Source organism: Helianthus annuus, chromosome 10 (assembly GCF_002127325.2).
Source record: "Helianthus annuus cultivar XRQ/B chromosome 10, HanXRQr2.0-SUNRISE, whole genome shotgun sequence".
Lineage (NCBI taxonomy): Eukaryota > Viridiplantae > Streptophyta > Magnoliopsida > Asterales > Asteraceae > Helianthus > Helianthus annuus.
Genome location: NC_035442.2, coordinates 178,816,388 through 178,832,087, shown reverse-complemented (window position 1 = coordinate 178,832,087; position 15,700 = coordinate 178,816,388). Strand labels below are relative to the sequence as shown.

At 35.4% G+C, this 15,700-nt stretch overlaps 1 protein-coding gene across 1 annotated transcript; it reads left to right on the top strand.

The window, feature by feature from the left end:
- The first annotated feature begins 7,500 nt into the window (after window positions 1-7,500).
- Window positions 7,501-14,085, top strand: LOC110886910 (kinesin-like protein KIN-13B). The gene is made up of 12 exons (XM_022134788.2): window positions 7,501-7,923; window positions 8,031-8,183; window positions 8,757-8,945; window positions 9,061-9,168; window positions 9,670-9,747; window positions 9,832-9,913; window positions 10,160-10,319; window positions 10,592-10,894; window positions 11,485-11,703; window positions 12,223-12,589; window positions 12,685-12,750; window positions 13,721-14,085. The coding sequence occupies exons 1-12, from the start codon at window positions 7,756-7,758 to the stop codon at window positions 13,901-13,903; spliced, it is 2,076 nt and encodes a 691-aa protein (XP_021990480.1). The 5' UTR covers window positions 7,501-7,755; the 3' UTR covers window positions 13,904-14,085.
- Window positions 14,086-15,700: the final 1,615 nt, after the last annotated feature.

Below are 15,700 nucleotides of genomic sequence, written 5' to 3'. Positions count from 1 at the left end.
AAAGTATGAAACACTCTTATTTATTGTTTTTAATTTGATGAAAATATAAATGATGTTATAAATGTTAAAAGGTATGTTTAGACCACCCGTAGTCGTCGTGTTTTGACGTTTTCCTCAAACACGCCCGAAAACGCCACCACCTCCGCCCCCGTGGGCATGTTCTTGCTCCAAATCAGTTTCGGCGTGTCCAATCACCTTTTCTTGTGTCCAATCACCTTCATTTTTCTTTTTGTAAAACCAATCAGATTTTTTTGATTTTTTTTATTTAATTTTATTACAAACATAATGCCCACATCCCTACTACACCGGTTTTAGAAAACGCCTCATAATGCTCCATTGCTGACTGGGCTGCCACATGACACAAAATGACCAAGAGTGGGGTGTTAACCACTAGTAATTGAAAATATGAATGATGTTATAAATGTTCAAAGGTATGTTTAGAAATGCTTGTTGATTTACAACTAGATTTTCATACGTATAAGTACGTATCTAGTGGTCTAGTGATATCATGTTTACTTCTTAGACTATACGGTATATGGGGATGGTGGTTTGGAATCATTGCTACACTGCCCTGTATGCAAACCCTGTTGATTCGTATGGTTTAATTGATGGTAACAATGACCATTTTTTAATTAATTAGGGGATTTTGATTTTTTTGGGTAGGATGGTGGATGATAGTGAGGGTTATGGTGCACATCATATATAGGGTGGTGGATTAGGTTGGTGAATAAGGATGGGATGACATGACGTTGATGTGGAGGTGAAGGTGGTGGTGATCATTTGGGTTATGAGTTATAACCACATCATATAGCCTTACGCTATGTTCCCGAGACTCATTTAACAGGGGGAGGGGAGGGAAAATAGATGAAAATATGAAAAACCATGTTCCCGAGTTTCATTTAACAGGAGGAGGGGAGGGAAAAGGGAAGAAAATATGACCATATATTCATCCTCCCAAATTAGAGAGATTAGGAGAGAAAATTTTTCTTTTCTTCCCCTCACCTCCCCCTGTTAAATGACTCGGGAAGAAAAAAGTTGTGGGTTCAAGGCATTGCAAGTTTAATTTTAGCTGTAAATAACTGTTGTTAGAGAATCAACTATGTAAGTTCACAATAATGGGGAACATGTGTTCTTGTGGTGGGATACAAATAGAGAATATAACTCCCTTTTTGTGGCTATATACCGGATTATGAGCGACCACCCACATATTATGACGTTTGGAGAGGTTTAAGATGTTTGAATTACCAACACGGGGAAAACGTAATTCTAAAGGTGATGTATACCAACGACAATGAGCGTAGTTAACACCAAGAACCAAGAAACTTAAAAGCAGAGCATCAACGATAATGGTTGATATTCAACGGAAAAATGAAAGAAATAATCAAAAGGTTAGATTCTTATTATTCACAACCGTCAAAAGTTGTAACTACCATTAGGGTGTTTGATGAAATGTCTAAAAAGCTTGAATATGGGATTCAAGAATCATCTGACATTTAATTCAAAACAAAGTGAAGGAAAATAATTAAGTTCGTAACTTTTTTTGTAATGATACCACCTATAGTTAGACCAATAAGCTTTTGTTTTGATCAGCCAATGAGGATTATATAGCTGCAACTTTCAATGATAAAGATGCATATGATGTTGAAAAATTTGATGAGGAGATAAGGAACAAAAAAAATTAGCTCATGTGATGTAACATATAGAAATCAATAAAAAATAGAGATGAAGTCAAATATAGTTCGTGCAAGGTTACAATTGAATTTCATGTTATACTTTTTGACAAATTTGGTGATTATGTTAAAGTCGTGGGTTCAGCTAAAGAATTTTGTTAATGGAAATGCAATAAATGATTGATTTGGGTCGATGTCGGTTGGGTTTATAATTTAAATGCAAGGGATATGATATTATGGAGTTCAAACTGGTTGTAAAACTAGAAGAAAAACAGGGTTTTTGAAGTTGGATTAAACATTAAGGTGCAGTTTCTTTTCTAAAAGATAAAATGTTTGCAATATGCGGACACATCTGCATATATATGTAAAAGAAGAGGTGGACCAAACCTCTGTAGTCTATGTCACACCCTGGCTTTGCGGAAACGTGGTTTATTTTGGTGTGACTTCTTAATACCATAACTTAATCATAACAAAGCTATATGAAAATAAAACCATGCAGATCATCCATTTAATTAAATTTTAAAATAAAAGTAACACAACATTTGTCTTAAGGCGTTGACTCATACAACGGAAACTGCAACCTGATAACATAAAAACATTGTTCAGTAGACACAAACATCAACATGAAATAAACGCAGTTTAAGGACTGTGACTCGTCCAGGTAAAAGTCACATCCCCTAAACCTGGATGACCTCATAACTCTTATGCAGCGGGAAAACGTAGCATACCGTGCCATAATCCTTAGTTCCCTGAAATACGTGTAAGTTGGAAAAATTAACAAAAATTGTTGAGCGAGTTCATGTGTAAGTGAGTAATAAAACCTTTGTATGTATAAAAATCCTGGTATGTAGCAAATAAGGAAAAAGAGATCACCAATGGTTTGCAAGGTCATTGATATGTGTGAAGTGCAAGTAGGAAGACTCAAACCTAGCGGATTTTGCGTTGGGTACAAAGTCACCCCGAGGTCCGTTATGCTGGGCCTGGGGCTGGGCTCGCTACACCCAGATAGATCTACCGCTACTGTCCCTCGGTCCTACAATGAGGATTAATGGCCTCAAGTTGCGCCTACCCACTCACATGATCTAAGTAGTAACCCTCCTTACGCTAACCATACCATGTAAAAAGTATTCGTAATCATAGTAACATGTATTTCACCCCCGCTAGAAAACTGAAAACAGTTAAAAGAAAAGGGGGACATGAACTCACAGTGGTGCGTCTCTATCAAGAAAATCTCCTGATCAATCTGTTGTGCGACGACCTACACGTACTAACTTCTATTAGACGGACGGTCGTGCCTTAGTTTAAGGTTTAAGTTTTTGGGGAAATAGTTAGACAACTATTTCGTGTTTACACTTCGTAATTATTTGGTAAACATTTTCCTTCCTAAGGATGGGGGCTTTAATACATGTGCGTTTGTGAATTTTCGTAATATATTATTAAGTCTCACTTAATAAAATATATTTTATTCCATTAATCAAAAATACTTTACTTCCAAAATATAAATATTTTTCCCAAAATAATACTCTTGTCAAAATACGCGTTCACTAGTTTTTTTTCCGAAAATGCGTAAGTTACGTTTAAAGATCGGGTGGTATTAATAATACCATTGTAACTTAATATTTATTGTGAAGGCGTTAGAATTATTTTGGAGTCGTTAACATCCGGTAATATTATTTTTACCCTAAAAATAATATTTGTATAGTTCACAAAATAATCATAAAAATTTCACAAGTGTTGTTATGAAAAATATATATATATTTATCAAGTTTTATTTGGTGAAAATCCCACCTCCGACACTAAGAAATTTTGTAATAAAAATCGTGGCGAAATTTACATTTTTGCAAACAAGTTAGAAACATATTTATAACACTTGTGGTGAAAATATTTCCAAGTGTTAAGTTTTTGGAAAAAATTCGCCAGAGTTTCCCTTATAACTGGAGGTGGCCACGCTTTCAAGCGTATCATTTTCTTTTATAATTTCAAACAACAATTTTCTCAATCAACAATAAACAATATTCAAACCATCAAACTAGTCAAAATAGATATAAATCACAAAAATACATGAACTTGTGGTTTATCTCAAAATATGCAGTAACTTCCCTTTACTTTTAGTGAATATTTGGATAAATCAACTCGGTTTCTTAAGAGTCTCGTTCTTAAAGAAGTTACATCTTTACAACTTCTTGTCAAATGCTTCAAAAATAGTTCTTTTGTCAAAACTTTGTGTTACACAAGTGTCTACACACTTGTGTGTTTACAAAAATCGCTCTTGTTCATGTAAAACCCGGTTTAGAAAATATGATTTCTTTTGACACTTGGTCCTTTGAAAATACCACTTGTAGATCTGTAGATCTACTAGTTTACAAGTATATTTCATAAAGAAAGATCGTCTTTACACAAGTTCATGCTTGATATGTAGTAGTGTTCATCATTTAACCTCTTTCATATCTTAACATATTCTAGGTCATGTTTCATGGACATGACTTAGTCGGGTTAGATGACGATCCGAGCTATTACTATCATAGATCAACACTAAATAATCACAATAAAACAAGTCTTACAAGTTTTACACAACTCTATTGCTTTTATCCAACATGTTTGTCATTTTTGTAAACTTTTAATATGTAATCTTGTATGTTCATGATTTTTAACCGACAAAGTTCTTATTAACCACTTTAGAATAGATCAAAAAGGCGTTTAGAGTCACTTACTACTAGCTCGAGGCTAGGGAAGAAACTAGTTGAAAAACGAGTGGATAAAGGCAATGTAGTGAGGTCCTTCGCATACACGATCCTTAACCCTTGTATGTGCTTGGAATGGCTTGAATGAAAACGAAAAATGATGGATGGGTGTGTGTGGTTCTCGGCCGAATGGAGCAAGGGAGAGGAGAGAAGGGAGTGAATTTCTTAAGCGTGGGTTATGTGATATGAATGCCATATGGTTATATTTATAAACCATGTTAAGTCTTTATCCACTAAACAACATGCTTTCAAGATATTAAGCGTCAAGATTTAAATAATCCATCAAGGACAATGTGTGTCCCCTATGGGACGATTTCGGTTCAAGGGGGGGGGGGTTCATGGTTCATTTCCAACTAAATGGTTAAGATCTAGTTAGTTAATTAGGAGGTTAACTTAGTTACTAGCACGTAGTAAGTTGTAACGGGTGTTAGGGTATTCGGCGACCCTAACTGGCTCAGAAAAAGAAAAACAATGTTAATGACAATATTTTTATGTTCCGGGTATAGTCTGGTTGTTCGGTTGGATAGTGATCCGTTAAAGTACTTAACAAAGCTTTAAAGTGTCATTAATACTATTTTTAGTGACACAACTTATTCCCGACGCTTTGGAAAGTGTCTAGTAATATTTTTCTCATGTTTTGGCACTTTATTAGTTAGCTTAATGCTGAATTTTTATTTAAAGTGCTGAATTTTGTACTTATAGTACGTTTAGGCACATCCGGTCACTGTAATTATCACATAGTGACGCAGTTCTACAACTCTCTTATCCCTACACTTTCTACTAGTGTAGTAAACTACCTCTGTCTCATACAGGCCTTAGAGGCAGTGTCTGCCTGATGCTGGCTATATCAGCATGTTTAATGGGTTATCCGTTCATTGTGCTATTGTGCTTTTGTGCATCAAGGTTGTCACTAGAGTTCTGTATGTAAATAATGGAGTGACAGCAAATAAAGTATGATGCAAATAAGTACATGTATCAGTATTCAGGTAGCAGTTTATCCATAATTTCAAGCAAGCACAGTAATTAAGCAGTAATTAAATATTAATTAAGTCGTACGGATACCTGGTTTGGTGAGGGTTGTCACAGTCTACAAGAAGAAGACTGTATGTTTTTTAACGTATGTGTACTTCTAAATTAAATTGGTGGTGGTGTTTAACTTTCTGCAGACCTTATAAGATCTTAAAAGTGGTTGGGCCAAGTTTGCACCAAGAAGAGCTTGCGCAAACGTTTATCAATGAAACATTTTCGAAAAAACAAACATTCTGCAATTGACAATGTCTGCGCGGCGCAGATAAAAGAAATTGCACAGATCTTTTTAAGAAAAACGAACACCACCTAACAAAGGGAGTTACATGTACCCAAACATGTTAGGGACTTGGAATGGTTTTAAGCCAATAACACATCATGCATTAGATATGGCTTTTGAGCAAGTTACAACATTTTATATACGGTACAATATACTCGTCTTTATAATTTGTCGAAAAAAGGGTAACAAAGCCCTCAAATATGACATGTATGAGGAGCAATCCATTGTTACTTGAGAACTCATGATATAAAAACAAGATGATCTTATCATTTGTATCAGTTGATGTGTTGCTTACCTCATGATTAGCCAATTTATGAAACACCAACCAGTTTATCTGTATGAGCGAATACCATTGAGTGGGCTTGATCTTGTAACCTATGCTAGTCTTGTTGACAATTATGTAACATGCAATAGAAAATAAAAGATGAATCTAACTAATACATGGCAATCCAACAAATGTAGAGTGGGAAGTAGACATGCTCTTGATGTTGATCGAGTTCCCATTTAGGGTGTATAACTAGGATGGCTGAGGTGAGATTTGATGCTCACGAATTTAGAGAGGCAAACATATGGTAATGTTATATATACACCAAAGAGGAAACCATACTTAAAGATAATTATGTCCATCAAACAATTATCTATTCATCTCGTAAGAATATTTACATGAATGATCATCTAATTATATAAATGCAACTAAGGCGATAACCATACTCCAATTTTTGCACTATTGTTCAATAAATCATTTATTGGTTAGGGTGTTCTTCGGGTTTTGTTACAGAGATAAATTGACATGATTATCGACTCATTTGAAGCTCAGGTTTGTCGGGTTCGAGTTAGTTTGGGTCGAATTGTTTGGGTTCGAGTTAGTGTGGGTCGAGTTGTTTGGTTTCAAGTTAGTTTGGGTCAGGTTGTTCGGTTTCATGTTTTGATGTAAAATGAAAATAAATGTTTTTTTTACAAAATATCTCAAAATTCATATATTACCACTAAAAGAATCACCTCAAACTTCATATATTGCTACTAAAAGAATCACCAAAATTCAAACATCATTTGACAATATGACAACATTATATATTATAATGTGAAAAAGTCCCAAAACTTAATATTCCAAATACTAGATACCCTAAACTAAAATAGATCCATATAAAAAAACACAATGACCGGGTTTTTCGTGTCTGGTTGTTCGGGTAGGTCGAGTTTGGGTTTTATGGGTTCATGTTTTTCAGGTATTTCCTTAATTCGGGTCCGTGTGACTTTAAATTTGGGTTGGGTTTCGGGTTTCCGATTAAAATGGACAACTCTATATACTGGTGATAAATTTTCAAAAAACCCCAACTTGATCCGTCAAACAACAATTCCTGATGGTGTGGGTTAGTGACCACTAGTGAACACCACTCCCCCATTGGTGAATGGTGATGATAGTAGATATTTGTAAGAAGTTCATGAGAGTTGAACCAATAATGGGTAATCTCCAAGTATACTATACATACATCTTTTTCTTTGGAGTAAAGTACATAGATGGTCCCTGTGGTTAACCAAAATTTTAAATTTAGTCCATAGTTTTTCAAAAGTACACGCATGGTCCTTGTGGTTTGCACTTTATAACACATTTAGTCTCATCATTGTATTTTAAAAAAATTAGGGACTAAATTCAAAATTTTGGTTAATCACAGGACGATCCATTTACTTTACTCTTTTCTTTGTTTTCTTGCTAATCATATACATACATTTTTTTTTCTTGCTAATCACAATTTGACATTTTTGCCCTTCTCCACCCAACCCCACTATGATTATTCCCCCCGCTCTTGTTTTCAAAAATCGATAAAAAGTTTCAAAAATCAAAAAACCCCTCTTCAACATCTCAATCCCCTCTTCATTCTCCGATCAATTCCCCCAAAGTCTTCAACTTTATCAATCTTTCTTACTCCAATTGCATTCTTGTTTCTTCCACCGGCCGTCCGGCCGGCCCTTTTGTCTCATTTCATCTCACCATCAACACCCAAAACCCTAATCGCACATAACCCAAGATTCCTCTCACATGAACCCATTTGGAAGATCAAACATGCAGAGATCTGGATCCAACGGTGGACATCATCACCACCGCCAATACCCATCTTCCGATGACTTCATTGAATCCAATTTCAACAATAAATGGCTTCAGTCAGCTGGTCTTCATCATCTTTACTCCTCAAACCCTAATTTTCAGGTAATTATTCAATAACCATTTTTATTAAATAGTTAATTTATTATGTGATTATTTATGTTCACATTTTGGTTGACTTGTTGACTGATTGGTAACTGAATTGGGTGCAGGATTTTGGGTTTTATGGTAGTAATAATGATGCTGCTTTTTCGCAGTCATCGAGCTTTACGAAATATGGTAATGTGGAGCAAGTGTCACCTAATGAATTTAGCCCTGGTTTGCTTGATCTTCATTCTTTCGATGATACCGAGTTGTTAACGGAGGTTCGTTAATTATTTAACTATAGTAATGCAAGTTTGCAATAAGTATACTTATAGATAGGGCTGCAAACGAACCAAACATTCAACGAACAGTTCCTGAACCGTTTGGCGGGAAGTTTGTTTGTGTTCGTTCGTTTATTAAACAAACGAACATGAACAGAGGCCGCGTTCGTTTGTTTATGTTTGTGAACGCTCGGTAATGTGTTCGTTTGTGTACGATAGTTCATTAGTGTTTTAGTTTTTATATTTTATTTAAATCCTTCAAAGTTCCGACAAATAAAAAATTTAATAAGTGTCGGTGTATTATAAATTGTGTTCATGAACGCTAGTTTGTGTTCGTTTGTGCTCATCAACGTTCGTTTTCATTCGTTGCCTAAATTAACAAGCAAACACAAACGAACACGGACCATTTTCTTAACAAACGAACACAAACATAAAATCTCGTTCGGTAAGTGTTCATGAACACATATATTTCTTAACAAACGAACAAGGTCTTGTTCGTGTTCGTTCGGTTCGTTTGCAGCATGTGATATTAATTTACCACATTGTATTAACTATTCTAGTTTTTACATGTAGGTGCATAGTGAGAACAACTTGAATTTGCTAAATCAACCTTTGTATGGTGAGGGTGTTGACGGTGCAAATGCTTATTCATTGGCGAATAAGTTTGCTAATATGTCATGTGGTCCGGTTGAGAATAACGTCGTTAAGAGCTCGTTGGCAGACAAAGAGAAAGCTAGTAATGTTGCCAAGATTAAAGTTGTGGTATGTTTTCGTAACGTCGTTTCTTTAGGTTCCGTTTGTAAGCTATACTTTAGGACTTGTATTGCTTTTTGTATATTTATTTTTTGTATTTTGAAATATCTCGTTTTGAATGCAGGTACGTAAGAGACCGCTTAACAAGAAGGAGCTTGCAAGAAACGAGCAAGATATTATCAGCATAGACCCTTATAATAGTTCACTCACTGTTCATGAATCTAAAGTCAAGGTAAGTATATAACTCGTATTAGTGTTACTAATTTAGATTATGGAGACTCTAATAATCTTGGTTTTAAAAAGCGCGCCCGAGGCACGCCTAGGCGCAAGGCGCAGGGCCTGGGGCTTTTTTGCTTCTCGCCTTGTGTAATTACAGGAAGCGACCAAAAGGCGCATTTTTTGTAGTTTTTTTTGTGGGCTTTTTGGCCTGAGGCGCGCACCTCATGTAACTTAGGCGTTTTACTGCATAAAAATGTACCTTGGGTTTTTTGACTTGTACATATAATTAAAATGGTATAAAAGCCTTACTTATAGCTATATTTTGGTTAAAGGAAGCTAAAAACCTATGCGATATGTATGGGATATATAAAAACAATTATATAAACATCTTGCGCCTCGGGTACGAAAAGCCCACCGCTTTTACGCTTTGCGCTTCGCGCCTCAAAATTTTAGACCTCGTCGCTTTTGTGCGCCTCTCGCTTTTTAAAACCAAGCTAATAATCTACTTTTGCAGGTGGACCTTACTGAATATGTAGAGAAGCACGGATTTGTATTTGATGCTGTGATGAACGAAGATGTTACAAACGACGAAGTGAGTATATTAAATCGTGTCATCACCATCACGTTGCATAGTTAAAATATGTTTTGGCTGATAGTTTTCTTCTGTGTGGCGTAGATATATTCGCAAACTGTGGAGCCCATAATCCCAATCATCTTTCAAAAAACAAAAGCAACCTGCTTTGCTTATGGGCAAACCGGTATCACTCCGTCTCTTGATGCAATGATTGTTATTATCGTAAACTAGCCCGACCCGAAACCCGTTCTGACCCGAACCCGTTTTGACCCAAACCAAAACAACCTTTTTTTAATTGACCCGTTTTGACCCGAATCCATTTTGACCCGAACCCGTTTTGACCCATGACCCGACCCGATTGACAGGTCTATGTTTACGGTAAACATTATAAAATACTAACACGTAATTATATCATGTTATTTCTTATCAGGAAGTGGGAAGACCTATACAATGCAACCATTACCCCTCAGAGCTTCCCAGGATATTTTCAGACTTATGCACTATAATTACCGAAACCAAGGGTTTCAGTTATACGTCAGTTTCTTCGAAATTTACGGAGGGAAAGTTTTCGATCTCCTTAATGATAGAAAGTGAGTTTTCAGTTTTTCTTTCCTTCCCATTCTATGCAGTTGATATCGCCGATATATCACCGATGTATCCGTTATTGGACCCCTAGTGAGATATCGGTCAGATTATCGGTACCGATATTATCGGTAATATTGCCGATATCCCACCACGATAACCGATATCTCAAATGTCGGTCCTTGACCAATATTCAAAATTTTACCGCATTAACTGCATAGATCCTATTTTAAACGATGATATTTTCTTCACCGACCCATCAAGTATTAACTTTTTACAGGAAGCTTTGCATGAGGGAAGATGGAAAACAACAAGTGTGTATAGTAGGCTTGCAGGAGTATAACGTATCGGATGTGGGAATAATAAAGGAATTAATCGAAAAGGGTAATGCTACGAGGAGCACTGGTACAACTGGTGCGAATGAAGAATCTTCTAGATCACACGCGATTCTTCAACTTGCTGTCAAGAAATTGATTGACGGCAATGCATCCAAACAGCCTCGATTGGTCGGGAAATTATCGTTCATAGATCTTGCGGGAAGTGAACGCGGTGCCGATACTACTGATAATGATAAACAAACAAGGTAAATTGTTTTTAAAATCTTTTTAGAGCAAAATGTCATTTTCGTCCCTGAGGTTTGGCTAGTTTTGCGACTTTAGTCTAAAGGTTTGTTTTTTCGCATCCTGATCCAAAAGTTTTGAAATCTTGCATTTTCATCCGGCTCGTTAACTCCATTGATTCTTCTTCGTTAGGTCAGGGGTATTTTCGTCTTTTATGGTTAACTTCAAGGGCAATTCAGTCTTTTTCAGGGGTATTCGGTCTTTTTACACAAAGTGAAAATGACCGAATTGCCTTTTAAAGTTACAAAAAAGTGGAAATACCCCTGACTTAACGGAGAAAAATCGATCGAGTTAACGAGCCAGATGAAAACGGCAAGACTTCAAACCTTTTGGATCCAGATGCGAAAAAACAAACCTTTGGACGAAAGTCGCAAAACTGGCCAAACCTCAGGGACGAAAATGACATTTTACTCATCTTTTTAAGTGATTACCTTACTTACCTGTATTCCTGTAATAGAATTGGACCAAAGTTGGTTACTTTTTTTATGCAATAACCTTAAAATCTAAACAATGTTGTAAACAAATGTGTTACATCTGATTGTCGATATTGCAGGATGGAAGGTGCTGAAATTAATAAAAGTTTACTTGCGTTAAAGGAATGTATTAGAGCCCTTGATAACGATCAGGGTCATATTCCGTTCAGAGGGAGTAAATTAACGGAAGTTTTACGAGATTCATTTGTCGGTAACTCACGTACGGTTATGATATCATGCATTTCACCGAACTCTGGATCTTGTGAACATACGCTCAACACATTGAGATACGCTGACAGGTGACTTGAAACAATTCTTATTTATTTATTGAGTAAAATGCCATTTTCTTCTCTGAGGTTTGACCAGTTTTGCGACTTTCATCCAAATGTTTGTTTTTCTGCATCTGGATCCAAAAGGTTTGAAATCTTGCCATTTTCATCCGGCTCATTAACTCCATCGATGTTCTCCGTTAAGTCAGGGGTGGTTTCGTTATTTTTGTTAACTTGAAGGGCAATTTGGTCTTTTTCAGGAGTATTCGGTCTTTTTACATAAAGTGAAAAAGACCGAATTGCCCTTTAAGTTAGCAAAAAAGACGGAAATACCTTTGACTTAACAGAGAAAAATGGATGGAGTTAATGAGCCGGATGAAAATGAGAAGATGTCTAACCTTTTGGATTCGGATGCGGAAAAACAAACCTTTGGACGAAAGTCACAAAACTTGCCAAACCTCATAAGACGAAAATGACATTTTACTCTTATTATTATATCTTATTTTGAATTTAGACGTTGAACATGATTGGTTGAATTTTACGTACTAGGGTTAAGAGTCTATCAAAAGGAAGCAATTCCCGAAAGGATTTGTCATCTTCAACATCAAACCTTAGAAATTCAATTGCATTGCCTGTATCTTCATCAACGTTAACACGTTCCGAAGATGTTAAATTTGAAAAACCACCGCATGAAACTAATAGATTTGGATGGCCGAAACAAACAGACAGAGACCCTATTGGAAGATCAATGGTTTATACACCTCCAACTGAAAATTACAGAAGCGATTACGGAGGTACGGATGAAGAAATTATGGAAGATGATTTTGACTATTCCATAGAGGTCAATGAACCGAAGAACATTCCAAGAATGGAACCAGTTCTTGAAGACAATGATGATCTCGCCGCACTTCTCGAGGTATTTTTTGGTTTTTTTTTTTTTTTTCGTTTGGTTATAAATAATATGGTATTTAACTTGTTTAAATTTGTGGGGCGATTTTCTGTTTACTTTAGGAAGAGGAAAATCTTGTGAATGCTCACAGGAAACAAGTGGAGGAGACTATGGATATTGTTAGGGAGGTAATTAACTCAACTCGTCTCTTTGTTCTGTTTAGATGTGGTAATTTCGACCCATTTACCTAAAAATAGGGGTGACGTTTCTTGACACGAATCGAAATTCGAAACCCAACCCGGCACGAAAAAAACAGGTTTTGGGTCGGGTAACTAAACCTGTTTCTTAAATGGGTCGGGTTCGGGTGGATTCACAAAAAAGCGGGTTGACCCGTTAACCCGTTTTAAGTAAAATATATTTTTATAGTTCCTTTTTTCCGTTTTTCATTTTTGAAGATACACTTGCAATTTACAATCCGTTTTCAATATTTTCAACATTAAAAAAACTCTTCATATTACTCATTTTACAACTCAACAACGTACTTATAACTCGTCAAACATGTATGATCTTCTAACAGGGTTAAACGGGTTGTGTTCGGGTTGACCCGAATTTATCTGTGTGCGGGTTAGTGTTGGGATCTTCGACACGAATAATATTTGTTGGGTTTGGGTTGCGTGTACATACAAGATTATTAGTCAAACATGTTTTGATTCTACGCATAGTTGTCAATAGCGGCTATAGCGCGCTATGTAGCAAAGTGGCCAAGTGTCGCTATTGGGTCATAGCAACCAATAGCGTATTTAGCGACAGTTAGGTTTTTTTTTTTTGATGTAAATAGCAATTAGATATAGCTATAAAATAGCTGGATTGATAGGTTTTTGTTAAATATACATGTAAACTAGCATATATACAAGGGTATTTTGATGTAATATACATATAAAATTTTCAAATTTTTTTTTCTTGTGTAATCGCTATTTATAAAATAGCCGTCGCTATTTGTTGCTATTCGCTACGTAGCCTATAGGTGCCCTGTTGCTATTCGTTATCGACAACTATGATTCTACGTATATACTAGCTAGTTATTTGGATGATTCACTATATATCCAAATCCGTTTAATTTATTTTGCGAACGTTTTCAATCGTGGTCTACAATTACAGGAAATGAACCTGCTGGTAGAAGTAGATCAACCAGGCAATCAACTCGACAATTATATTACAAAACTAAATATCATTCTCTCCCAAAAAGCATCCGCGATTCAGCAACTACAGACACGACTACAAAATTTTCAAAAAAAATTGGAAGAATACAATGTTCTATCATCAGCTGCAGGTGGCAATTGATGTTGCAGCTTGTAGCATACCTAACTAAGGTGAATGTTTGGTACTACGGTACGTATCTTGTTGTGTTCAAATTGTTTTTCGATACATTTGATTTGGATTTCGAGTGTGAATTATGTACGCCTGTATAACTTGTTGCGATTTATAGAAAAATCAAAATGCGGAATATCCTGTTTGTGTTGATTTATGATCCTCTCATATTGGTTGTTAGTAGGGCTGCAAACGAACCAAACGAACACGAACAAGACATTGTTCGTGTTCTTTTGTTAAGAAATATATGTGTTCGTGAACCGTTCACGAACACTTATCGAACGAGATTTTATGTTCGTGTTCGTTTGTTAAGCAAATGAACTTGTTCGTGTTCGTGTTCGTTTGTGTTTGTTTGCTAATTTTAGGCAACAAACATTGACGAACACAAATGAGCACAAACTAATGTTTATGAACACAAATGGAAACAAACGAACACAAACAATCATTCATAAACAAAATATATAATACACCGACCCTTATTAGATATTTAATTTGTCGGAATTTTGAAGTATTTAATTAAATATAAAAACTAAAAACACTAATGAAGTATCAAACACAAACGAACACGTTACCGAACGTTCACGAACATAAACAAACATGTTTGTTCATTTAACTAAACGAACGAAATTTCTTGTTCGTGTTCGTTTGTTTAGTAAACGAACGAACACAAACGAACTTCCCGCCGATCGGTTCACGAACTGTTCGCCGAACGATTGGTTCGTTTGCAGCCCTAGTTGTTAGAACATGTTCAGATAACCTTTAATGATTGTTACATAATTTAAAAATGAAAACCTTTAGTGATTGTTACATATTAAAATGAAATTTTGATTTCATGTCAAGAAAAAAGTGCATGATAAGATTTTTGTAGGGTAACATTGAAGTATACAAGTCAAAATTTTCTCATTTGGTACACATTAATGTGTGTTTCTTTTGTCTTTATTCCAATCTTTATTATGATTGGTTGTTAAGCCTAAGTTTTCCTACTATATTTTTTGATGTTATCTGGATTTTGCCTGCATACAAGGTAATTAGACATGAACATTTATTTATATATGATGTTGATATGTTTTCAAAAGTCAAGGACTGATAACTAGAGGTGTTTAAAATTCGATTCAGATTCGAAAAATTTGAAATTCGGATTCGATTAAAAAGATTCGAATTCGAGTTGATTCGTATTCCAGTCCAGTAACCGAATTAGAATCGAATACGAATTTATGATTTTAAAGTCGATTCGAAATTCGAATTCAATTATATATATATTTTAATATATGTATATACACACGCAAACATATTTATACACACACATAAATCCTAAACTTGGCCAAAGTATGAACTACCTCTATAAATGATAAGTTTATTATTCATAATATTACCAAACCTACTGACAAATAGCCCATACTAATTGTTTCTAAATTTTTACCTAACTTAAATCGCTATTAGTAACTAAGCTATCTTCTAAATTTTGGTGTTTTGACGTATTGATAGTTAATTCATTTTGAAAATTATTATATTTTATGTTGAATATAATTATTTGTAGCAATTTTAAAAAATGGAAGTAAATAATGTATTATTTACGGTGAATTTGAAGTAAACTGAATTATTCGAATTCAGTTCGAATTTGGTTCGAATTCGAGTGAACACCCCTAGTGACAATGTAGGTTTAGACCATTTATTGTTTCATTTTTAGAGTATAATGTCATTTTCGTCTCTGAGGTTTGGCAAATTCTGTGACTTTCGTCCAACAGTTTTTGTTTTTTCGCATCTGGATCC

Coding starts and splice junctions, on each gene's coding strand:
- LOC110886910 (XM_022134788.2), top strand. CDS start 7,756: ATGAACCCATTTGGAAGATCAAACATGCAGAGATCTGGATCCAACGGT. Junction 8,184..8,756: donor ATACCGAGTTGTTAACGGAG/GTTCGTTAATTA, acceptor TTTTACATGTAG/GTGCATAGTGAGAACAACTT. Junction 10,320..10,591: donor GATCTCCTTAATGATAGAAA/GTGAGTTTTCAG, acceptor AACTTTTTACAG/GAAGCTTTGCATGAGGGAAG.